The sequence below is a fragment of the Neolamprologus brichardi genome, chromosome 23 (genome assembly GCF_056152115.1).
Source record: "Neolamprologus brichardi isolate AB-2024 chromosome 23, ASM5615211v1, whole genome shotgun sequence".
NCBI classification, from domain to species: domain Eukaryota; kingdom Metazoa; phylum Chordata; class Actinopteri; order Cichliformes; family Cichlidae; genus Neolamprologus; species Neolamprologus brichardi.
In genome coordinates this window covers 25,720,954-25,748,301 of record NC_142125.1, presented here as the reverse complement: position 1 = coordinate 25,748,301, position 27,348 = coordinate 25,720,954, and the positions used below count along the sequence as shown (strand labels likewise).

The following is a 27,348-nucleotide window of genomic DNA, read 5'->3' as shown; positions in this document are numbered from 1 at the left end:
AGCGCCCTATCTGGGTTGCTTCCCTTAAAGCGTGATGCAGATCCCATTTCCATCTCCTTACACCATTGACTGATGCTAGCATACAAATAAAACAAAGGGAAACACTGGCTGACTGACAATTAGCCCGGCCTTCCAAAGGATGAGGGGGCTCCTGCTCATTAGCTCGGAGATACTGGAGGAACCTGACGGTCTAAGCTCAGGGCCTATCACCTAAATCCCTCGGTTTTAGCTCGCTCATAACCATAGAAACCACATCTTAATTGAGATTATCGCAGGGAGGGGAGTAAGGGATGTAAGCCGAGGTTATTCTGTTTCGATCTGTGTTATTAGGCACATTTTTCCTTAAATAGATCGCTTGGAAAACGGTTCTCCCAAATCTGGCAATTTGACCAACATACATCTAAAATTTCAACGTTATTTTTCTCCAAAAACACAGCCGGTAATCTCACATTCCTGTGGCATTCATAGCACACACCTGAGCTCTAAGTTTACAATTACTCAAGAAGGCCCTTCTTGAGTAATCATGCTTCCACAAAACTCTCTTATTTTATTTCATTTTTTTATACATGCGGTTGCAAAGCTATTTACAGAGCCACATGGCAACTCGGCACAAAGCACAGTGTCAGAAAAATGATGGTGATTCTGCCTTTCTCCCTCCGAGAAATGCCCAAACTGTGTAAAAGCAGAACAACAACCCGTAAACTGCAAATCCCTGGACAAGAGGTTCACGCTCCTGCACAAGCAGCCATGCTAGCATCTGTTCATCTAACATCGAAAACAGTGGACAATCTACAAAAACTTAAATAAGTGGTTACTTACGTGTACCGACAGTCCTGGGTGGCTACTCATTGTGTCTTTAAAAACAAGAACCGCTAAACATGAAAGCAGAAAAACTGCAAAAATACAAGTACACAGCTAAAGCTAGCAGGTCCACTAGAACCTCCTACCCTAATCCTCTTCTCCATAAAAATATTATTTTATCTATAGACAATGGATGGATTAAACGTTTTAAGTTATAATGTTAAGGGTCTCTATAGCACCACTGCAGGAAACACTCCTGAAAAAAAGTCCTGGGCAGAAAAAGTGTATTTTTTCTCACATTAATCAGGAAGAAAAATAGGTGTAGCTATACTCATCCACAGACAAGTTAATTTTACAGAAACTCTGAGGGAAGATAACATTTTATTGAACGGATTAATTGACAGATGGGAGGTATGCCTTGTCAACATATATGGTCCCAGTGAGGATGACCTAGGCTCTGTCAAACATGTATTTAAAATGAATATCAGCTATAGCTCAGGCCTGTTGCTGATGAGGGAAGATTTTCATTGTGTGATGTCTCAATCATTAGACTGGTAACCAACCTCTAGGGCTCCCCTATCACAGGTAAGTAGAATATGCTTGAATATTAAGCTACAGAAGCAGGCCTGGTGGATGTCTGAAGGTCTAAGTTTCCTAAAAGGAGTTTCACGTTTTACCCAAGTAGACACTGTTCCTACACTAGAACAGACTTATTTTTCACCTCACAAGTAGAGATATATAGAATTAAAAATGTTGAGATACTCCCAATTAGGGATTGAACATACTCGATGTATCGCAAGTTTTTCTACGCACGATGGTTAAAATGGCTTTATCGTAACCATCGAGTATAAATTGCCATGGCAATATTAAGCTGTCTGCATGTAATTCACTATGAGGTTTTTTCTCCCTCCCACATGCCACGAACGGATAATTTAAAAAAAAAAAACATTGAATGGCTGATTTGAATGAGTATACCAGTGCAATTTTAGGCACTATATGGTTTAAAATAACATTTGTTTTTGGAGGTTATTTAAACATATCGTGATATATATCGTGTATCGTGATGTAGCCATAAAATATCATATTAGATTTTTCTCATATTGACCAGCCCTAATCCCAATCACATTGTCAGACCATTCCCCACTAGTACTTCTAGTGCATTCTTCTAAATGCATCCCTTCTGAATGATAAAGATTTCACTTCTTTCGTAGCACCAGAGTATTCAACATACATGGCAGTAAATGACACTCTAGTAATGTCTTCCCTTATAGTTTGAGATTGCATAAAATCATACCTTGATAGAGATGGTGTTACCTAGATGGAGGTTTTGAACAATGTGACAGGTTGTAATGAATCCTGAATAAACATTAAGATTATTGATGTTCAGCATTTTCCATACCTTCCTCCTGTTTCTACCTGTCATACAGCTAGTAGTAGGTTTAATCTCATCTCACCTGTCTCGGAGACGCTCTGGGTACAGCTTCCATCACCACCTCCGTGTGGAATCACCATGTTAGTCCGTCCCATGCTATGAAGCTGTGAGGGGTGGGGGCCAGGATGCGATAGTGGTGGGGGGTTAGTGTTTGGGCGCCCCAGCGCTATGCCGTCAGGTCCCACCAGTGTGCCGCCTGGCCCCATAGGCCCACAGTTACTCATGGAGGATGCCTGCATCTGAGCCATCATGTCCGGGAACTGGCCTGGACGTGGGCCCAGGTGGCCCCCAGAAGTGTCGATGTTCTGGCAGTGCTGCAGGGTTTCCCCTGGACCCCGCAGCCTCTGCTGGACAAGGAGGTTCTGCTGAGTGCCACCGGGGACCATGCCCGTACTGTCGTTGTAGTGTAGCGGTGTGACTCCTGAAGCGCCGGATGCCGGTCCGGGATTTAGACCTGGACGATGACCACTGCCTGCCAGGTTGTGAGAACTGTGGCTGCTCATGGACTGAAGAAGCTGGGCCATGGAGGTGTTCGGGTGAAGGTTTCCGAGTCGGCCCACTTTTCGTAGCTGCTCAGTGGCACTGGGGCCCGGCATGTGGTGTCCTCCCAAGCCTGGCTTGCTGAGCATGCTATACACCATGTTGTTGTCATGGTTTACGGCACCGCTCCCGGATGATTGCTTTCGTTTGCGCATGGGATCCCTCTGCTGGGCCATGAGCTTGTCTCTGAGAGCTGCCCGGCCGCTCTGGCCCTCAGGAGTGTTGAGCAGCATGGTGGAGTTTGGCGGGAGCATGGGATTTAAAGTGCTGTGTCCTTCCATGCCTCGAGGGCCGCTAACGGGGCCAGGATGCCCTCCACCCCCTCCATTACCTCCGCCACCTGCCCCCATGCCTGACATACCAACACCACCAGCAGCCATGCCAGTAGTGCTGTTGCCAGCAGCGCTGAGTTTGTTTTGATTTGCTAGCTGTGCTTTGGCTGCGGCTGACAGGAGGCTGCTGGCGGGGAAGGAAGCGGCATTCTGTTGGTTGAGGATCTGGTTGAGGGGCATCCCCAGGAGTCCCGGGTGACCCTTCTGGGAAGCACTGGGCGTGGCCAGAGAAGATGACGAGGAGGAGGAAGAGGTTGGAGAGTACATGGGGTTGCCATGCTGCTGCGCGCCAATTGAATTTGCCATACTGGGCAGCAGCTGGGAGTCTTTGTACTGATGGAGTGCATCGGTTTTGTTGGTGGAGGGGCTGGAGGGCATGGCGGGCCTGGGAGACCCCATAGCTGATCGAGGGGAACGAGGAGGAACCTTTATGGTGCCACACGGGGCCTGATGTCCCGAGGGCATCGCAAAGTTACCGTGGTCAGAGGAGGTGGAGGATGAACGCGAGCGATGAGGGGAGGTCTCTATTCTCCCAAGCGCAGGCCCAGCCATGTGGACAGGTGAGGTAACGGGGGAGGGAGACATGGAGGAAGCCGGACCACCCTGCTGAGTCCTTTGAACATGGCCACCATGACCCACAGGCCCAGGCTTCACTGTGGGTAACGGTAAGTTGCTTGGCAAGGGAACAATGGCAGGAGGGGGTATGTTTACATTCATCACTGGTACCTGAGAGTGGATATTAGGCTGGAAGTTGGAGGGCGTTGGGGCATTGGTGGGAGTCTGGCTGACTGGCTTGTTAGGGATGGGGTCCAGGATGCCTAAGGGGTCCTTTTCAGACGTTAACTGCCTTTTCTGGAGGGCACAGGATGGCGGTATGGATGGAGGGGGCGGTACAGGGTGCACAGGGGGCTGTGTTTTATGGTGAAATGTTGCACGGGGCATATCCATACCAGGGGGGAAGTTCCCCCGCGGCATGTTCATGTTAATGACAGGGCTTTTGGCAGTGGCCGTTGGGGAGAGGGGCGTGCTAGTCCTTCCTGTCATGGCACACGATGGCTGGCCCGCTGGGGAGCCGTGAAGCATCACACTAGGCGGGGAAAGAGGTGTCCTAGTGTTTCCGTGGATAGAGGCTGAGCCAGGGCTACCGCCTCCTGGAAACCCACAAGGATTGGTCCTTGTAAAGCCCTCAGGGCTGCCCAGAGTTTCTGTACTGGGAGACTGCGAGCCATCTCCATAAAGCTTAGCACCAGATGGAGGTGGGCTCAACATGCCTCCATACCCGGACCGGTAAGGGGATTTAGGGCCTGGCTCCCCGCTGCCCAGCCTCTGCAGCCTGGGGTATCCAGGGTAATGCTCTGGCTGCTGGACTCCACCCAACTCCTGGGGTGGATACAGCCTCTGCTGCTGCTGTCCGCCTACCATCATCACCTTGAAAGGGTTCTTACAGTCAGGGCCAACAGAGTTGGGCACGCCATCGTGGGGTTTAGTCCTTATTGCTCGTTGAGTTGTGGAATGCACAGCAACCACGGACGATGTACCTTAAAGAGAAAAGAAAGAAAGAAAGAAAAGGAAAGTCTGAGTTAAACCAGGACCAACAGCTTGGAGAAAACATTAGTCAGAAGAAGAAAGTAACTATTATTCACCTCCATGTGTAGTTTAACTCAAAATGTAGGACTTTAATAGGCTGGCAAGTTATTTACCAAGAGAGCCTTCTTCCTTCTTGGAAATATCGCTAGAAGACAATTCCTAACTCAACGTGATTATGAAACACGTGTGCATTCACTTCAAATGAACCAGATTATTGTGGTGCTCGCTATGCTGGACTCCCTAATAATACAAACTGAGAATAATCTAAAAAGCTCTTAAACACACACCTTTTTAATATTGCATTTGACTGACTTTCAGTAGTACAACTGTAAAGGTGGATTGACCATTAGCAGACACAAAACAGACAGGTAATTTCTTGATTATTTTCATATTACTCTATATCTATTACTTCCAAGTTTGTGTCAATAGATTTCTCTCTGCATCTCCCTCTCTCTTCTTTTGTTTTATACATCTTAAAGTATGATTTATATATGAATAGACAGTAATTTTAAGTATTTATGATTGTCTTTGTTTTCGAGTTCAAATAAAAGTGAGTGGATTTGACAGAATATCACCGAGGGAACGTGAAAGGCCTGAAAACCTCCAAATATTTCATTTGCTTATTTTATATAAGTTCAGCTAGAATTTTGAACTTCTACAATGGATAAATTACTTAACAAACTCACTGATATTTCCCAAAACTAGGACTTAAATTACATCAACACTGTCCTCTTTCATTTGGATTTATAGGAGCTAACTTCCAAGTGTCCTAACAAATGGTTTCAGAGCTGTAACGTATACTCGTACCTCCTCCTGAACTGGTCAGTGCCAGAGGCGGGTGCGTCTCCATGCTCTTGTGCAGTGTGGCCACAGCCAGCAGCTTCCTCTTGTGAATGCAGAGTTTGGTGACATCTTCGTCTGCTTTCACATCCTCCGCTGTCCTCTGTTTGACAGCTGCCCCGGGGTCGAAGTTGAACACCTGAAGAGATAAATAAAAGTGGATAGAAGTCACTGAACTGACTTGGTCAATGTTTTGCTTGTTTACTCACAATCGTCAAAGGAGCTTGCAAAGAAAAGCGTCTGGACTTCTTTAAGTTGCTTGAAGATGTTTCACCTCTCATCCGAGAAGCTTCTTCAGTTCTAAGTAGTTTAAGTTTACTCACAATCTTTTTGCTTAATTAATTTACGTTTTGCACCATGTTTCTGCGCTCTCATGCAATGGCCTTTATTGTTAGCCATTTTAGCCATTCCCCATTTTCTGTCATATATACATATATATCATATACACTGTTAATCAAATTCACCATACCCAGGATGCCTTTTTCATATCTGTCTTTATTTACCAACACATCATCAATCGGGTCAAGCAGTCACACAAAGGTTGAGCACCTCCCCAATGAGAAAAACAGTGAAGTGCACTGGCAGCACAACAACTGGTTTTACAAAGGAAGATAAAACTGATATAGAACGACATAAAGCAGACTGAAACCAGCACAGCTGCTGCAGACAACTCAGCAGACTGCGAGTGAGAGTGAAGCGCATTAAAAGCACCGTGTGAATGTGAGAGAGCTTTAAGTGCTTTGGTCAGTACGACTAAAAAGGTGCTGCTGTAATAATAAAGTTTAGCCTATTTGTATCCAGGACAAAAACCTGACAGCAGAGATCAACCGGGACCTCTATCATTAAGGTTCCAGTCACATTAGAGTAAGCAGTCTTCTTGTGACTAGTAAAAGAGCTAACTTGTCATCCAGGAGTTGAGCATGCAACCTCTGAGCAACCACTTTCAATCTCAAGATCACTATACAGGTCGCTGAGTGGGAAGGCAACCTGTCTTCAAACAATCAGTCCAACTCAGATTGACTGCAATCACCCTCAGATTGGTGAAGGTTTGCAAACATATAATTTATAAACACAGTCCGATTGCCAACATATGCCTGAGTTTCACTTCTGCAGGGAGTCATTGCAGAGCCAGGTTTTTTTTGTTTGTTTGTTTGCTTTTTAACTTCTTCATAAAATTCTAATGTCCATTTCAGTAGTTTCAGCAATCTCCCTGTAGGAACTCCATATTTACACTGATTATTATTCTTTAAACTGAGGTGATGATTGTTTGTCTCATTGATAAATAAAAAACTGTAGCTGAAAATGCACAGGAGGAGCTAACGGTGCAGAACAGGTTGCTCACAATAGTTGTGGGCTGCTTCAATCCAACGCATTTCTTGGGAGATGCAACTCAGGTTACATCGTAGGATTTTCAGTTATGTTGTAAGTTAGGACGTACATTTCCGGCAGAAGTCTAAATACTATAATCAATCTGAGTCAGTCTGCAAAAACGAGTGCAGACTGACAACTACTTCCTGCAATGCAACTCTTTGCAGTAGGGGACTAAATGTAACTGGTTGTATTCCGATTGTATCACTGTATAAAAGAAAGGATGTTGAACACCTATGGCTGCTATAATTTTGTTCATACTGCAGGTCTGATTGTAGCACGAAAGAGTTGTTTTCATTACACTAAAGGTTAATATTTCGAAACTTTTTTTTTTAATGTGAACGACAAACACTGGTGTTTGAGGCTATTCGCAAAGCTAATAAAAGGTCAACAACTGCCCTTGTTTGCTCAGAGGGATCTTTTAGGAATGATGACACCATTTTCCAGAGAAATTACTGGTGAGTGCAAGCTGATTTCATACCTGTTAATGTCAAATCTTAAACAAAGCTTGCCAAGGAGCACCTTAATTCTCCAGCATAGGTTACTATAGTGATGAGAAGTAAACCTTTGTCTTCCTAACACTGAGGTTTCCTCACTACACCCCAAATCCTGCTTCAGAGTGCAGGCCTCAGGTAAAGCCAGCGTGTCACAACAATGCCCAGTCATCCGAGTGTGGCTGGGGAAGAATCTTCAAGGAATCGTCCAAGAAATTCCTGTGAATATCAAATAGTATTTTTCCTTGACATACCTGTGCAAAATCAGTACGCATGAAAAACCCTGCTTAAACAGTCCTCTTAGATCAGTGCACACATAAACATAGATATCCACCCATCCATCCAGTCACCCGTGGGCTTCTAGAGCAACTGCAATTCATTCAAGAGAAAACTGGGATCTCCTGTGATCATGGATTCACAGATAACAGTAAGCTTATTATCACGCTTTGCAACTAATCAGAGCCCCCCACAAAAAAAGGAAAAGAAAAAAAAAAGAAAGAAAAGAAAGCATGCTGTGGGCCCAGAATAAGGATGGTGAGGATCAGTTTTGAGGCTAGGAAGCTGCTTCCCCGAGCCACGTGACCACCCCTGAATATTATGTAAATCACATCCAGGTCTGGCAGCATACTATATTTTCCTCACGCTCATCATCTCTTGGGGCTGTCTTAACAGCACAGGCAGTGATGTACATAGACTAAATCGCAGATAAACATGGAGGCAGCGGCTCTCCCAAGCACCTCATGATATGCGATATGTGATATCCCACATCTTAAGACGGTTAAGATGTAAAAGTGCACTAATGTTTAAGACCAGAAAATGAGTCTTAAAAAATATTTGCATCTTCATTTTCAGATACTAAGAAGACAGCAGGAAGGGGGCGCTCATAAGGGAAGACGTGCAGCTACAAAATCATTCTGATAATGGTGTGGAGTGTTGGGGACAAATTTAGCATCAGGAAGGATAATCGGTCAGATTACCCCGTGTAATGTGACGCCTCACATAACCCCAACATTTGTAGTTTGGTCCTACAGAGATCAGCGGGTCAACTTGGGTTCATTTCATACATCCTGAGTATGAAATAGGAGAGGATTATGCTACAGGAGAGCTTTGCCTGTATACTCTTTTATAATTTCACTCCTGCAATTCACTCTAAGCCACACTGATTTGAGTCTCTGCACACTTTAAAGAATAAAACTTCAGAACCACCATTCAAAGCTGTCAGAGCAGACAATAGAGGCAGTGGTCCTGAAAGGAAACTAGAAGACTCTAAAGTAGAAACTTTGTGACCATACATAAAGTAGTTTTTGGAGTTTCTCATCCCGTAGACTCCCAACTCTTCCATTTTGAGCCCAGTGTAGGGGACCACCAAAACAAACGCCTAATTGGCATTATCAGTAAGGAAAACTGGAGAGACTGGATGCTAATGGTTTAGCAGTAAGTGAACTTTCAAAATAAGAGTGTGGGGAGTGTCCACTCTAGGGAGTGGCCTAAAAACTGGTTGCCAACCACCTCACTTATTGCCAATGGCTGCACAAACACCGACACCGTGGTCCAGTGACGAAGTGGAGATGCTTACTTTCGGTTTAGCAGCAGGCACACCATCACCTTTATACCTACAACAGCCTCCATTTTTGTGTTGTTTTTGTTGCATATACAAATGACATGACGGGTCTTTTGGCCGTGTTGCTTTAACAGCCCAAAGCACTGAGTTGTAATGGAAAATGACTGAAACCGAGTAGAATCGAGTGGAGAAGGTACTAGTGGAAAAGAGGCATATGTAGCAGTGCTATAGCTCCCCTGGCCGAGCCTCACTCCCCCTGCTTTCCTGTCCATACTGGGTTTATACTGCACTGTAAAATAACGGCCCAAAAAAAATGCCAAAGATGAGATTTAACTTGTAATTTGGTTTAATAGGATAAAACTGACAGTTTGTATAAATAAATGTCATTTTTGCTTATACAGTTTGTGTTTTTCCTTTCTGCATAACAATAACTGAAAACCGTGATGGTGTTACATTAAATCCCTACTGTAAATAAAGGAAACAGCAGTTATCACTGTACACTCAAGTTGCCTGATGATTAGAGCTCTGAAAGGAGCCTGTACAAACAAACACCACACACCAGTTTAAATTTAGGGGTCCTTGTTTAGCCGTAATTTGTGGACAACAGAATTTTAATTTCCGTCGCAGATTGGCTCCTCCATCTTAATCTCTAAATAGCGAATCATCTGGAGCTCAGTTTGGAGCAGCTGTAAAAATCTCACTGTGTTTAATCAGAGCCAAAAGAAAACAAATAAATAAATATACCTTTTGGAGGATGAGTGGGCACTCCAGGCCGCATTTGCAGGTTCCATCTGTCAGCAGGTAGGTCCTCACCTGCTCCAAGCTGGCTAGCACCGAGCCACTGGGACTGCACACAGAGAACAACAACAAGGTGAGGCTGAAGCTGGCAACAATCCACAGCAAAAATGCTCCTTCTGGAAAGCTTACTGAAACACCCGTTTGAAATAAGATTCAACATTTTTAGACTGGAGCTCCTGAACACTGATCTTTAGTGTTAACGTGGAAGAAGAAAAGAAACACGATGGACACAAACTTGATTTTTTCCCCCTTCTCTGAGGCAGGTTAGCAGCTCCTTCAGACTGTTTTTGGATAGCAGTTAGCATGAAATCAACCGCGGAGGAATAATCTCCATCTACATGTATTAAAACACCTGACCTGAACAATATATATGCACTTTACATGAAGACAGAAAATAATTGTCATTTACTTTCTCTTCATTCGTCTTTCCTTAAGGGAAATTGTGAAAATGCGGTTGTCTTAATAATGTACTTCTCCTTTTTTGCTACATTTAGGCATAGTCAGGACAACATGAGCATCATAATGGTAAAGGAAAGGTGATTTAAGTGACGTAATGTGGCAAGGTTATTGGTCTGGGTATTTCAGAAACCATCACTAGAGTTTAGAGAAGATGACCTAAAAAAGAAAAATTATCCAGTGAGCGGCATTTCTCTGGGAGAAAATATCTTGTTGATGTCAGAGGTCAGAGGAGAAAGGCCAGACTTTTTCAAGCTCACAGGAAGGTAGCAGTAACTCAAACAACTACTCATTACAACCCAAATGTGCAGAAGAGCATCTCTGAATATGGACCAAATTCTCCAGTACCTTGTTTAATCTATGACATGAAGCATTCTGGCAGTTCTGGAGGCACACATTATGCAAAGTGTATCTAATACTTCAGTACACTTCTGTGAGCCATTTTGTGTACAGAAGCTACGCAATCAAGGACTTTTATTGTGAAAGGATGGAACACATGCACAGGACAAATTGGGTTTCTGGGTGATAATTGTTTTTAATATAGTCCTAATATGCCTTTGTATCTTTACACCGGTTAAAGAAAGGAGAAACTTAGACATATAGGTTATTATGCAATGTTCTTACTAGTCACGGCAGCTTGAGATAAAATTAGCCTGCATGTGGCCCATGTAATAATAAAAGGAGTCTGACACCCCTGGATGAAACATTAGAACGAGCTTTAACCAAAGACAGATATAAAAGGGGTCTCTATGCACTCGAAGGCTGGCACAAAGAAACTACCTCTAAAGAAGAACAGTATGTACCGCTGGTAGTTCCTATCAAACATATACAGTGGCTGGTTGACAAACCAGCCAAAGACTGAATCATCAATCACTGTGGCTGTGAAAAAGAATGAAAAAAAAATCAACTGTGAGGATCATCCCTGAAGCAAAAGCATGCTTTCAAATGTAAAAGAACATCAGCAAATACAAGTGTGCTGTGACAGTATCAGGCCACGGTCACAGACAGGATTCTTTCCAACACCCAAAATAAACCTGACACCAGCCAACTGCTTCGGTTTATTGTGGTTGGTGAGCGCACGTGCCGGGAAGGACACCAAGTCACAGCCTACAAGGATTCGACTCATCGGAGGAGACCGACGAGGAGCAGTCGCTTTGTTAGTAGGGGTGCAACGATACTTGTATCGAAATTGAACCGTTCGATACAGTGCTTTCGGTTCGGTACGCATATGTATCGAACAATATACATTTTTTAATTTATTTTATCAACTTTTCTTCTGACGATGCTGTCTGTGTTGAGCGCTCAGTGAATCTGCGCTCGACTACTCCGCCTAGGCTGCATTCGACTACTCCGCCTAGGCTGCACTGTCGAGCACAGATCCACTGAGCTCCACCCACATGCATTCAATCAAGCTAGCGAGACAGAAGCTAGGCTCATTGCAACATGGCAACTGCCTCAATGCCTCCTGAAGTTGAACCTCCTCCACCGTCATTGAAATCTGGCGTTTGGAACTTTTTTGGCTTTTGTGTGAAGTATGACCCTGATGGTAAGCGCGTTGTGGACAAAACTACAACAGTATGTCGGATGTGCCACGCCATGGTTAATTACATCGGTGGGAACACAACAAATATGAATGCACATTTACGCCGACATCACCCTAGTGCAAAGACGAGTGAAGGCAGACAAAAACAACAACAAACACACATGCTACAAACTTTGCCGGAGTCATTTAGACAGCCGTTAGCGCATGATTCTAAGAGGGCAAAAGAAATCGACAGGGCAATTGCTACTTTTATTGCTGTCGACATGCGACCCTTTTCTGTTGTAGAAAACACCGGGTTTCAGGAAATGCTGAGAGTACTTGAGCCCCGTTACAGTATTCCTTCACGAACCCATTTCACCGATATCGCAGTTCCTGCTTTGTACAAGAAGACAAAAGCTAAATTAGAGACGGCAGTGTCAGCAGCACCCGCTGTTGCTCTGACCTCAGACGGCTGGACGTCAAGAGCTACGCAGAGCTACCTCACTGTCACCGCACATTACATTGATCCGGAATGGCAGATGAAAAACTGTGTTTTGCAAACACGCCTGGTCGAAAGTCACGCTACTGACGACTTAGCCAAAGGTCTCTCTGAAGCTGTGGAAGACTGGAAGTTAGTGCGACCAAATGTGACAATACCTGTAACTACTGACAATGCTAAGAACATAGTTAATGCTGTCACAGCTGCTGGGCTGGGGCCACAAATCGGATGTTTTGCACATACAATTAATATAGCTGCTCAGAAAGGAATGGCAGTGCAGAAGGTTTCCCATCTCCTAGCAAAGATGAGAAGAATTGTCTCCTTCTTTCACAGAAGCACTACAGGATGCAATGTGTTTAAGAAAAAACAGCAACTGCTGCAGCTTAGTGGAAAAAAACTGATTCAAGATGTTCCAACTAGGTGGAACTCCTCTCATGATATGATGGAAAGATACCTTGAACAGCAAGCTGCAGTGTATGCTGCTATGGCCGACAATACTGTGAAGAAGAGTATGAAGAACATTCAGAATCTAACTCAGGAAGAACATGCACTGGCTGAAAATCTTGTTACAGTCATGAAAACCCTAAAAACTGTGACAGTCATGATGTGTGAAGCGTCATCTCCAACAGCATCCATGATCCTGCCACTTAAAATCAACATCCTGAACTCTATGGCGCAGTCTGGTGATGACAGCCCAGCAGTGAGAGAAGTAAAAAAAACCATTAGGGAGGACCTGGAGAAGAGATACGCTGATCCTGCCCTTCAGAATTACCTACACAAGTGCACAGCTTTAGATCCTCGATTCAAGTCCCTGCGACACTTGGATGATGTCACTCAGCTGAGAGTCTATGGAGCACTCACCACAGAACTTGTCTTGAGCATTGAACAAGTAGGTATTCTTTTTTTTTATTTTTGAAATTTTATTTAGCTACTGCTTGATTTATAAATATTATTTAAACAAATACAATTAACAGTTTGGTTGTTTATATTTCCTCAGGACCAAGCCGCAGGCACCACAGAAACTGCGACCTCCGCAGAGACTCAAGCAGCAAACTCTTCAGATTCACCATCAGCATCTCCACCAGAGAAAAAGTCAGCCATGAAGGAGTTGTTTGGAGAACTGTTCATGTCACAGGAGCCAAGGACCAGGTCTGCAGCCGAAGTGGCAGAGGAGGAAATTAACTTGTACAGGTTAGCAGACTGCATTCCCACAGATGATAACCCACTGAGATGGTGGAAGGAACATCACAGCTTGTGCCCTCGTGTTACTTGGTTGTACCTGGAACCTCTGTCCCAAGTGAGAGGGTGTTTTCCACAGCAGGTGACATTGTCACAGCAAGCAGATCTGTACTGTCAGCAGAACATGTGGACATCCTAATTTTTCTGAAGAAGAACATGGAAATTGAGTAAACTATGTTTTGGTTTGTATTTAACAGGACCTTTTATTTAAGTTGTTTATGCTGTATATGCAGCTAAGTGCTAGCACTCCAGAAGATGAGTGTTAGGGGAGGTCCATTAAAGAGTGATTCATTTTATGGGTACCTGATTTGATATATATGCTGCTGAGAATATACCCCAGAAGAAGGGTATAGAATAGCTTTTATTTGTATTTATTTTTTATTCTTTACATGGTGTTTTTGTTTGTTTGTTTGTTTGTTTTACATGGTGCCAAGTCTGCACAACAGAAAATATGTGAAGTATAGCTTCACCAGATTTAAGTTTTCATGTGTTTTCTGTACACTATAGAACATGGTTCTAAAAAAAATTCATGTCAGGGATTGGGTGTGTTTGTTTTATATTCTGCCAAGAATAGAAAATACCGTCAGGGATTCCCAAACCATGCAGAACTGTATGTGGTTGATACCTTGTTTTTAGAACATTTCAAATGTTTAAAAATATATTTAGGAAGGCATTTCTGTGCAATACATATTTTTATTTAAGTTGTTTTTGTTGTATATGCAGCTAAGTGCTAGCACTCCAGAAGATGAGTGTGAGGTGAGGTCCATCAGAGAGTGGTTCATTTTATGGGGACCTGATATGTTCAATATGATCCTGAGAATTTACCCCAGAAGAAGGGTATAGCATAGCTTTTATTTTGGAAAAGGACATTTCTCTGAAATAAACTCGTTTCCAAACTCTTGTATTCTTTTATTATTTTGTTGTTTCAGCAACATTTCATTTAAAAACTGTATTTTTGAGTTAAAATAAATATTTATAATCTTAATAAATTACAAATTAAAAAAGGCCTGAACATTTTTTTGTATCGAAAAAATATCGAACCGTGACACCAAAGTACCGAACCGAACCGTGTATCGTTGCACCCCTATTTGTTAGTCATTTCACTGTCTGCAGCTTACCTGTATCCATGGGCTGATCAGTGGAGAAATTTGTGTGTCTAGTTCATGCCAAATGAAAACTAAATCAGGTGACTGTGGCTGGACACAGGAAGCATCATCATCAAAGAGTTGCCATGCTTCTGCTCATCGATCAGTTAGAGAAACGCTACCCTGTGTGCACAGTAAACAAGCCTGCTGGGTGCTCTTTGAATTCAAATGACTGGGACCAAAACCCGACGCTTACCTTTGATACATGACATCAATCACCTTTGTTGTTCGTGAACACACTTTTAGTCATGATATAGACTGGGGCTGCTCAATTAATCGAATTTTAATTACGATTACGATCGGGGCTTTCAACGATCATTAAAAATGACTGAGCCGATTATTAGCCCCTCCCTCGTGCTTTACTCTCGCGCTGCTCCGTGTGGCAAATCGAGCGCACCTCTCTGCATTTCGAACACGTGTCACAACAATTAAGAGCAGTGGTCCCCAACCTTTTTTTGCGCCACAGACCGGTTTATGCCCGACAATATTTTCATGGACCGGCCTTTAAGGTGTCGCGGATAAATACAACAAAATAAAACTAGTACTGGTACCGAAAAAAGAAAATTTATTCATAACACACGTGAAAAGACCAAGGAGAAACGAGTAAACGATAAAAACGATAACAAAATAACGCTGAAAATCAATAAAAACCCTGAAAACTATACATTTCACACCTGAGCCTCAACTCTTGCGGTCCGGTACCAAACGACTCACGGACCGGTACCGGTCCGAGGCCCGGGGGTTGGGGACCGCTGATTAAGAGGACCTGAGGGAAGCTCGGAAAGCTAAGCAGAAGTTATTTGGAGAGGAGAGTGACTGCTGTTGGTTGAAAAGAAAACTTCAGTGGTGTGGAAACATTATGGGTTCACGGAGTCAGACGTGGATCAAGTAGACACAGTGTGTAAACTTTGCTACAGTGTCGTAGCTGCACCACAGAGCAACACTGCAAAGTTCACTAAACATAGATGTTTACATTTTTCATTTATTTCTTATATTGCAAACATTTGCACTCTTATCAGTATTTGCACACTATTTTATATTATTTTTTGACAATCTTTAAAGTCATTATTCAATACATTGTTATTGTTAAATAAATATCGACAAATAATCGAGATCTCAATTTCAGTGAAAATAATCGTGATTATCATTTTTGCCATAATCGAGCAGCCCTAATATAGACTAGTGGTAATAATGAGCTGATAGATGTGGCGACAATTTTCATTTCTTCTTGACTCTTATAGAAACAAAATGAAGCAATTTAAGATTGATTTAAAAAGACCGATAATCAATTGGTGGACGACAGGAATTAGACTTTCAGCCATTTAGCCCCACACATACACTCATCAAGAACATGAATGTCATGGTAATTTGGGGCAAAACAAGTTTGGATTTTTTAATAATCCACACAGGCTCAAACATATACATACAGGCTCAAAATCTTTTAATAAGTGGTGCTGAAGGTTCTATGATGTCTCAACTTGACAAGGCTTTTTCTTTTTAGTTATCACGATTGACTAAAACTGGTAGTTTCTTTGCAGTACGGAAAGGATTTGTTTAACAGCCCTCATTGGACTTACAAATGCTCAGAACAGTGGGGGAAGTCTATGGTAGCGGTCTCAAACCCCTGGGCCACAGACCAGTACTGGTCCGTGAGTCGTTTGGTACTGTGCCGTGAGAGATTAGGCTCGGGTGTGAAATTTATGGTTTTCAGGGTTTTTATCGGTTTTGTATCGTTATTTTTTATTGTTTTTATCGTTAACTCGGTTTCCCTGAGTCTTTTTCCGTGTTTTATGAATAATTTTTTTTGGTACCGGTACTGGCTTTATTTTGTTGTATTTATCCGCGACACCTTGAACGTCCGTGAAAATACTGTCAGACATAACCCGGGCCGTGGTGCAAAAAAGGTTGCGGACCGCTGGTCTAAGGAACTCACTGAAGATCTAAGAAGGAGAATTGTAGATTTACACAAGTTAGGAAGGTCTAAATAACTGCAGACTCGAAGATCATCAGTTCAAACAATTGTAAGTACAAGTTATTCAGATGTGGAAAAAGACCCAAACTGTCACACAGGAAATTGGTTAGGATCTTCAGAAACAGCACAGAAACTACCAAGGTTCAAGCCTGACATGAACTGGAAACCTCTAGGACACCAGAGAGGGTGCCGATTAAGAAAGAAACCCCTGCTCCAATATAGACCTCTTTTATAAACATTTATTATGTGGCAAGACAACGATTGAACTTATATCATTGCCTTGAGTTTACATATAGAGTTATAGTTGGAGGAGTAAAGATGAGGCTTTCAAACCCAAGAACACTGCACCAACTGTCAAGCATGGTGGTGGTAGCATCATTCTCTGGGCCTGTTTTGCTGACAGTGGTAAAGGTGCATTGCACAAAGTGGATAAAAATCAAAAGTGGATGGATGAAACTTGGGTTTCGGATGTAACTAAGTTTCTGAAATGGCCTTCCCAAATCCCCTATATATCCAAGTATATAGGCAGTATAACAGAGCCTGTATTTATATATACTTTTGACCGTGTGTGGATTAGAGAAAATACAAAATAAATTGAAACTTGGGCACCCAGTACTTGTTTTATCAAGTCATTAAAGATGTATGCTACACAATCATTCCAGAACAAAGAACAGCTTAAAGAAATCATTAAAAGCCAGAAATTATCATGACATTCATGCCCATAGTTAGTTTAAACAGTATTAAACAGCTTTCAGTCTATATGTACTGAGCATGTGCAGTAGTTCACAGATATATTTCTCTTAATCTGTAGCCATGTTTGCTTTGAAATCTCTGATGGTTTTGATCTCATTTTCTTACCTTATGTACACGACCCCTCCGCCGTGCTCTGTCTTGCGCTGCCAGCCAATGGGGACCTGGACAGGGACGGCCTGCCTCTCATCTCCTGCCTCACAGTCCTTTCCGCCATTCATTGCTCCGCTGGTTTTACGCTCGACACCTCAGAGGTATATATATCAGACATCAACCAGCGTCTTCGCAATGCACATCATGTTTGTCTTCCAAAGCCGTGGCCGAGGTGGCGATAGGAGGGAGGGTTCAGGATGATGAATATTCACTTTAGAGTGGGAGTGTGCTCTCAGGTGGAGCTGATGGGGGATGGGGGTGCAGGGTGGGTAGGGTGAGGCGAGCTCACGGCAGACCCTACCCTTTGAGCTGCTTCATGGCCACGGTGCTGAACGGCGGGTGGACTTCCATTACTGCAGCTCGTCATTCGGAGCCATCCGACTCGGGAGGGGAGAAGGAGGAGGGGTGGGGGGTTGGGGTGAGGAATCGGCTGTGCGTTGAGGGGAGAGTCGCTTTACTTTTAATTTTTCACCATTTGTCTCTCACCGCCCAGAACAGGCTCCCCTCAGGCGGACATGTTGCGGACCATGTTCAACATATTGGTTCCCAAATGCAGTTGGGTAGTGGTATTCCCATGGTTCCTTTGAGGGCAGAGGAGAAAAGACAGAGGTGTAAGAACAAGAAACAAAGAATTACACATCAAAAATATTTAACAGGCGTACAGCCCTAATAGAAAATGATTTCTTAGTTAACAAAAGCACATCAAGAGCGCAACTCCCCCGAAGGGCAAGGGCTTCAGTTGCAGGGCGTTGCATTGAAAAGATAAAGTCCGTTGTACAGCCCTCCCCGTGCCCGTTCATGAAACATTATACTTGATATGGTTTCCTTTTTTAATTTTTTTGTATCAAGGTTAAGTTTTACCTTGGGTGCTAACAATGAAGGTCAAGGTCAAATAATTACCCATTCCAGGTACTCGTATACCCCAAGGCCTAGTATATTGTTGTGAAATTGTGGGTAATATAAAGTTTTTACTGTTTTTTTTTAATTTGGTGTCACCTTGACCTGATTTTCATGAAAATTAAATCAGCTTGAGCTGTTGTTGGTATCTACCATCACACAAAATTTGAAAATTATATCTTGTAAACTGTGGAGACTAAACTGCTAACAAAAACACAGACAGACAAATGGAACCAATTACATACTCCCTCTTTTTGGAGGGGAGAGCAAAAACGTACTATCTAAGCAACAAAGCCTATTGTTCAGAACTAATTTAAGAAATTTAACCCCCATGATGCACTCTAATTTACTTTGGGGCGATACAGGGAAATACAGGGTATAACAAAAATCTGCAGTTATATCTAAATAATTTCTTGTGGCTCAATGGACAGTTAAAATTAGGGTGGGGCCACTCTGATATGTCGATATCAGTTGGTTCCTGACCCAAAAAGCTGGAAGAGATATCTGTAGCTCCTGGCTCTGAAAAGTGAAGCCGATGCAGATTTGTCTTACAACTGCATTCTATTTAATGAGCATTAGGAGGCGAACTCTCTGACTCTGCAAAGAGGACTGCCTACAGAAGTCTAGGGGAAGAAAACCCCTTGCATCTGTAGAGTGACCTCAGAAAACATTTTCCTGATGAGTTTATGTGCTCAGACACTAATTTCAAGCCATACTGAGTAAAACACTAATTTGACCTTGTAAATTATGGTCAAAATTAGCACAATTAGAGTGTGATAAAAGAATTTCCCACAGAATGCTAACAGACTGCCATGGTTGCTTGTGTTTTACATGGACGATGACAATTTGTCTAGAAACATTTGCTAACAAACCACTGAGTGTTAGTGAAACCTGCAAAAATGCATTTCACCTTCTAAGGAAAATATACGCTTTACCACATTTCAAAAGGTCCAACCTTTACTTTGAAGGCAAATGTTCTTGGTTCCAGTTTGCAGGACAGTCTTGACACTACCACCACGATCTATTGGTGATTGATCGATGACGATTAATGATGACTATTGCTATCATTCAGAGACCAAAGCAATTGTAAATGTACTACTAAGAGTCCGGAAATTATAGTTGACCACAGATTATAAAGAGTTCTTGGTCTATGAGTAGGATATTGAGTAAAAGTAATAGTAAAACCAAGGTGCATACTTTATTAAAGGTCTTTCACCTTCAACACGACAACAGCACCACTGCGCCACGCAAGGCCAGTTACCCGTCAAAGAACAACGCAAGCATGCCCATCGGGGGAGCCTTGGTGCTTGCTGTAATGTGACATACATATAGTGGACCAATAAAAATGCAGAATGACAAGAGGTGTGCTTTTAATACAAGCAAAATCCACGAACAGTCTGCAAACATGATGTGGACCAGAATGTAGTTAATTTTGGGTCTTCAGGCTATGAGACGGAGGCAGACCGCAAGCAAAAGACTAGCTTTTAATGTTTAAAGCAAGTTTGAATTTCAAAGCTTTAATGTACAGATTACAAATCAACGACATCACCAAGAGGGAGACAAAAAATATTAATTCATGAATACACAAACTGTTCTTGACAAGATGAACTCCTCTTTGCAGCTCAGAAACTTGAGCCAGAAAACTTGAGTTATTCTGCAACCTTCTAAGAAATGGAACAGGAATGATAGCTCAGCTGTCAAGTCTCCAATGGTCCATGTCTGTAGCAAAGTATAATCAAGGTCTTAACAAAGAAAGGTGATAACCAGCATTGTGATACACATTAACTCTTACTGGGGTTTTACGTTTTGTCAAGCGAGCTAATGCAAAGAAAGCCTGGCTACTAGAAGTAGTAACATCTCGCTGCAAGAAAATCATCATCAGCTGTCTAATAAGTTTGGTACCAGAACCAATACCAGTATCCTTACTAGGTGTCTGTAGTTTAATCGCTTAAATATTAGACGAAGGTTTAACACAGCAATTGATTGTTGAAAATGCTTTCATTTATCCTCACCGCTTTCATAACAACAGGTCTTTAATCTTGCCTCAACATTCAAGTCTATATAAAGAAAACAAAAAAAACAAAACTGAAGCAGTTTTGTCAGCTTCCCCCCCTCTCCCTATCAGACAGTAGGAGAAGCCCGTCAAAGCTGGTAATCAGGCTGAATAGAGCCTGTGAGTGATGGAGCTCCATGCAAAGCTTCCTCTCAGCCGCTGGTGCTGCTGACTCATAACTGAGACCAAACTCAGTGACACCACCACAGAGGAAGAACGGTTTTAAAAAAAAGGAAAGAAAAAAAAAAGAAAAAAAAGAGGTGGCAGTTAAACGTACGCAGTTTATCTGGAAAGACACGACAGCAAAAGGAGAAACCTCTGCTGCACAGTTAAAATCTAATTTAACATAAGTCTAAGTCTAGAGAAGACATTGTTTCTACCGTTGGGTTCACACTGGAGGGAAAAATGAATTATACTTCCCTGTAGGAGCCCAGTGCAGCGTTGCTATTTGAAGACATCTTTGGCTTTTATAAATACTGTTTTTTTGAGGCATGCTCTCTTGTATTATTCCCTCAAATTGGAAAGATACAGACTCGTAAAATCATGGGCCTGACCTCAATCAAACACTTGTGATTTTTTTTTTTTAAATTACCAACCACCAGGAGCTACTCTACAACACAAAAATTCATAAGCATGATTATTTTTGATCAGTTAATCTTATTCACTTAACACAATCCTACTCTTTTCCCTATTTTTGGTTTACCCTTCTTTAAAACTTCTTCTTATGCACGAACTAGCTTCATGGATCAGTTTTTTAGGATCATCTGTCTGCTGCAGTCATACCACATGAATTACAAAAACTTACATAACAATAACAGTGTTAACAGTTTTCCCCCCACTGGGGCAGGTCGATCACTTTAAATTCCCCCAAAATAAAGCCAATTAAAATTACTTTACATACTGTTACCTTATTGCATAAAAATAACATGTCATTTATTAGCAGATTGATACTTCCAGTGCAGTTAGTACGTAAAGTAAAATGCATGTAAAGGAGTTAAAAATAAATATACATAACAAACGTTGGGGGAATCTGTTTTGTCTTCATCTAACTGAGCAACAAAGTATTGGTCGATTACATTTTTAAATATCTGTACCAGTCTTGAAAATCATACATCATAGGCTCTAAAAGAGAGGCAGCTGTTAGCCTGCATCAAATTTACAAGAAATTTTTACAGATTTAGAGATCTATCAGGTAGCAACAGTGTTTAGCAGTGCTGCTTCACACCAGGAAGGTCCTGAGTTCGATTCTACCACGTGCCTAGGGCCTTTCTGTGTGGAGTTCACATGTTCTCCCCGTGTATGCGTGGGTACTCTCTGGGTACTCCAGCTTCCTCCCACAGTCCAAAGGCATGCCGTTATAGGGGTTAGGTTAATTGATGATTCTAAACTGCCCATAAGTGTGACTGTGAATGGTTGTCTCTGGTTTGAGTGTTTTAAGTCTGTGCCAGATTGGTGACCAGTCCATGGCTCCAGCCGTTGGGTGGACAAAGATCAGTTTATCTGCAAGCAGACAGTTTCCATTTTCCATTTTAGCTTCTACTTAAATTACTATGCCGCCGTGTAAAAAGTAGATGGAAGCAGTTAAAAAAACAAAACAAAAAAAAAACAAAACAGTTTTTCGTTACCTTTAAACAATCCATATGGGTGGTTTGATTTCCATTGGCATTTCATTGTGAAAATACTGGCGGTAATAAAAACTAATCATTAAAAACTAATGATTACTGGCTCCAAAGATTCGGCCACTTTTTATGTTGAACCCTGCACAAATACAAAATTTAAGGGGAAAAAAAATCAAACGTAAACAGGATTTTATCAATTTCTCTCAAACCACACATATAATTATTATGGACAACCACATTTGACTTTTGAAAAATGTTCTCTTAAGTCTTGGCAATCATGGACGAACAAAAAAAAATCTTTCTCTAACCGATATCAATAAACTAGTTACATGCTTTCCAAACTACAACTTTCTACATGAAATTTGCTGTCATTAGCAGCCATGCTAATGGACATACCAGTAGTATCAGTACACATCTGCACTACAAAAAACAGGGTACATGTGAATACAGCATATGCTATGCTGTCCCAAACAAATGCTGTGTCCTGGTAGACTGTAAAGCTTGAGGGCTACGACTTCACCAAAGATATCACAGGAATGGTGAATTTCTATCCACCTAGGTTAAAATCTACAAGTTCGACGTCTTCTAAGTGGTCAAGTAATGTCCTCGCTGTCAGCAAGGACTCCCAACCAGGAGGGTTAAGAAAAACGTGTCTTTTTACAGAGGATTTCCTTAAACCTAAAGTACAAAAAACAGTGGGAAAAGGAAATGAAACCCATTTTTGTGTGTTTCCTTTGCTGCTTGAACATGCTGAAAGTGTGTTTTCTTAGTCATAGGTGACAGCAGAGCTGAGTTCCTGAAACATAACTGCACATCATGGCTGCAGCAGCTGGAGATACCACTTGGAAGACAAAAGAAGTATGAGTCACCATCTCGGGCTGTTTGTATTTTCTCCTGCCAGCTGTTTATAGCAGTGGCGGTCATGAAGAGAACAATGAGGAAGATGCATAAAGGCTCCCAGCCTTCAATAAAGCACACCTACTAAAGCTACCTCTACCTGTCTCTAACTCCTGATGTGAATTTGGGGAACAGTGAAGGTGCACCGTGCCACCTACTGCTCTGCCAGCTACATAGAGATGCAGGAGGAGGTGGATAAAACTGCTACAAGCTGGACTGTCTGAGATCAAACACTAGCAGTCAAACCAATGCAGTTGTATAAAATACACCAACTGTGGATGGGAAAAAAAGACAGAGACATGTATTTGAAATTTGTTTTCCTACTTTGTCTCCTTAAACCATAGAAGAGAAATATGAGAGCAAATCTCTCAACTTATAGTGCATAAAGTTAGACCTCAAGCAAAAACGTGAACAGCGGATGAAAATAATTTTTTACTTTTTTCTTTAAAGTATCGCCATCCAGATTTTCAGAAGTGAATATTTGCTAAAATTAGGTTCTCTATGAAAGGTATGTATCACAACTTCATGCTTTCTTGCACCGCACTTTCCACTAGTGCGTTTAGTAGGTTAATTGTATTCTGTTTTATTTTCCATGAACTTTTTCTCTGTTATTACTCAAAGTTTTCATTGAAATCTATAATCATTTTACTTCATTGTATTTATTTTGACTTCAAATTTGTTTCTAGCTCTTAAAGGTATTTGTTTGGCCATATGGTCATTTATTTTACTGAGCTATCAGGGGTTTTCCTGGCCAGGTATTAGATTTTTTTTTTTTAATTACAAAACAGAAATTTAAAAGAAAAGAAAAACAAAATAAAAAAACATCAATGCTAAAAGTTATGATTGGCAACAGTAGCAGATATTAGCAGTGCCAAAACGATGACTGTAGATGACCATCTACGATGCTGTAGACAGCAGAAACCGTCCACAACACTAAGTGACATTTTGTTAATAATTCTGAGGTTTGTTACGCTCCCGTTTCAACATTGAATTATTAAACAGTTATCATAAGTGTTTACTTAGCTATGAAACTATCTAGCCGCACCCACACAAGCCGTCTAGTAGTGGCTATGGCTAATAATAAAATGTTAACATAAGATAACAAGTTAGGCAGAAAGTGGCATCTGATGTTAGTGTCCTTAGATCAACCCCTGTATTGTTAACAGACATGCTGGTAAAAATAAAATAAAAAAACAAAAAACGGCAGATTTCAAACTATGTTTATCTACTCTGAGGACCTGTAACTGAAAGTATTCACAAAATGAAGGTAAATGTTGCAACCCCTTTTTAAATATGCCAACTCAGATTTGTATGGAAAAACCCAGAAAGGTCAATCTCACACATCCAAAAGTGCATGCACTTGAATGTGATGGGAATTTTACAGTTTGGAGTGAATCCAGCTGCACACGTCACCAAAACAGTAGGGAACAAGAGAGGGAAAAAGTTAATGTGGTACAAAAGGAAAAAATGCACCCTCAATAGCAAATGAGTAAAAAAAATTACAAACTGTTTTAGATAAGAAATCACATTAAAGAAAAAAAAAGACAAGCAGAAACACAGCCAAAGATCCTCTAGTAACTAAATTTGTGGTCCATTAAAGATGGCAGCTTATGTAAATGAAAACGTTCTCCCTCAGTGTCCAAATATTAAAGAATATGATCAGACAAAGTGGCCTGTGTGCATTTCATTATTAGGTCAAGAAGTAGATTTCTTTGCTTTGTTCATGCCTGAGCTGGACTTTCACTCAACTCCAACGACAATCTGTCTCTGACCGATCTTTAGTCATCGGGACAAGAAAAGGAGAAAGAGGAAAACCTCTTTATCTAGGAGCCGACAACTTTACTCGCCAACTCACAATTCAGGTCAGAACATGAGCTCCAAATGACTTTAGGAGCACGCAACGCCAGTTTGCCAGCATTTGGACTCTGGTAAGTTTGAATGGAGCACATAACCCACTGGAAGACTTAAGGTCTTTGCAGAGTGACAAACTAATAAAGCCAATTAGAAGAGATAACAGTGGAGGAGTAGTTGTTTTGGGAACTGTAAAAATCAAGGGAGCACAGTCACAGTCCAGCAGAAGCATTAAAATAGATGATCTGTTAGTCTTACTGGTATTACACAGGGTCTGACATAACCAATGGAAAAGTAAAATGTGTGTCTGCACAGGTTGATTTCAACCAATCAGTTCAACTGTAAAAAAAAAAAAAAAAACTAGATTAAGTCAAACCCCATTAACAAGTGAGTGAGCATTTTCTCATTACAGGAAGCACACGAGGCTGCTGAGAGAAACTGGCGTGGAAAACGCAGCGGGAAGGCAACGCTGGAGGTTTGGAGCTCCACAGCATGAACCCCTCATCTGTATTTGAGGCTAAAAGTAGACTGAAAATTCACAATAAGCCTCCTTGTATTGTAAGGTAAAGACCCTTCAGTACTAGAGGTAGAACCCCAACAATCCGATGATCCCTATGAGCAAGAACTGGGCAACAGTAGGGAGGAAGAACTCCCTTTGAACACAAAGAGACCTCCAGCATCCTGTTGTAACTGGTTGAGTGGTGAGGGGATAAAGATGCCAGAGTCTGCTTTTTATATGATGCTGGCTTTAAATTTTAAAATGAGAATCTATGGAAGAGCAATGGCAGTGTCACAACTGAAAGCATGACCCCAGGTAAAGACATCAGCAGGATTTTTGCGTTATTCACAATTTAACTACAAAAAAATGTAAAAAAAATTCCTGGCGGTAAAAAGCCCACAAGAGTCTTTATCAAGCTACCAGAACAGCAAATTTAAAAACGTGAAAAGCATCTTTTACACTGCTTTCTTTGTAAAAGTCACAAATACGTCATCCACTCGTCTTTCTCAACAGCTTTTTTGTTTAATTTCATATTTTTGGCAGATGTTTGAATAAAAATCCCTAAATTCAGATATGGATGGTCTTTTGGCACCAATGTGCCCACCATTGATTTTAATCACTAAAGAGTTTATTAATAATCACAGAAACCCTTTTTTTTTCGTAAGAGGAGAAACACCCTTCCAAAGGTCTTCTCTATGCAGTATCTGACAAACTTGAATAGTCATGAATACTTTATGCATACGTGACTTTAACAACAGCATTTTCCTTTTGTTGTCCACCTATTTAGCAATAATTTTAAAAGTGAAACACAAGAACAACACTGCATTTGGAAATTCTTAGTCTTTTCAGCACAGCTATTTCCATTATTGGGTTACTCTTAACTCAGAGTTGGTATATACTAAACTTGTTGAAGAGGACCAGTACAGCTTGAAAAATTGTTGTTGTTGTTTTTAGAAGTGGCAAAACGTACTTAAAAAAAAGCTGCCTTTATGCAAATGGACAGCTTGTTTAGTATAAATTTGGCAGATTTCTTAAAATTGCAGCCATCCTCTCTCTTTCTAGCAGAAATACATGCATACAGAGATACATGCACTGTAAGTAGGAGCACAAAGTGGCCTCTACTACATTTATATATAATTATTTTGCACATTTTGACCATAGCATATGTCTGCATTTATCCCATCTCCATCTTAACAGGTGGGCAAATCTGAACAAAACGTTGTGTGATGTCACACACACACACACAACAATTATTCACAAATAGATAGATAGAGAGAGATTTTAGAGATTTGCTATAAATCCATTTATTTTTCCTTTTGTATATACTATGGTTATTTCATCATTTCCTTGCACATGCAAAGCCACTAATACATCATGCATTCATCTTTCTCAATATCTTGTCTTTTATTTCAGTCTTTTTGGCATGTGATTTAATGAACTGTCTGAAATTGGATTAAAATTGTCTTTTTATTGTTGTGCCTCATTATTGTGTTGTTTTTAACTGTTAGAATTATGAATATTGCATGTATGTCTGAATTATCATTCTCTGTTTTAAATGTATTTTGAAAATAATTATTTTTAAACTCTAAATTTGGAAATTGTATGTTCTTTTCATGACAGACGTTCCTATTATGGGGTTGCTCTTAACTCTCATAGTCTGTATATAATTAACTAAGTTAAAAGGACCAGTTCAGCTAGGAAAAACAATGCCATTTATTAGTTGTGGAGAAATATACCTCCATACACATTTAAATAAAGGCATAGAGCACATTTTCAAGAATACTATGACATGAAAGTCACAAATCTCTCCTTGAATTGAATATTTATGGTTTTAAGTACATTTGTTTCTACTTTTTATTTCACTTTTTACTCTTAAAGATAAGGTCATTACAGAGCACCAGCTTGGAGAAACATACCTCCACAAGCATTTATGATGCAGGACACAAGCTGATAGAACGCACCAAAAAATTTACCAAGTTTATGAGGTCAATGCATGAAAAAGATTATACCACTGTTTTTAGACGTCTTTAATTTAGGAATAGT

At 41.3% G+C, this 27,348-nt stretch overlaps 1 protein-coding gene across 3 annotated transcripts in view; it reads right to left on the bottom strand.

Moving 5' to 3' along the window:
- Positions 1–27,348, bottom strand: part of mbd5 (methyl-CpG binding domain protein 5) — a 47,655-nt gene that overhangs the window by 17,090 nt on the left and 3,217 nt on the right. For all 3 annotated transcript variants that reach the window (XM_006792844.3, XM_035908543.2, XM_006792843.3), the window contains exons 2-5: positions 17,445–18,070; positions 9,700–9,802; positions 5,500–5,671; positions 2,256–4,643 (exon numbers count right to left, since the gene is read on the bottom strand). In XM_006792844.3, coding sequence (XP_006792907.2) covers positions 2,256–4,643; positions 5,500–5,671; positions 9,700–9,802; positions 17,445–17,557 — 2,776 coding nt within the window. In that variant the 5' untranslated portion in view covers positions 17,558–18,070. The remainder of the gene's footprint in view (positions 1–2,255; positions 4,644–5,499; positions 5,672–9,699; positions 9,803–17,444; positions 18,071–27,348) is intronic.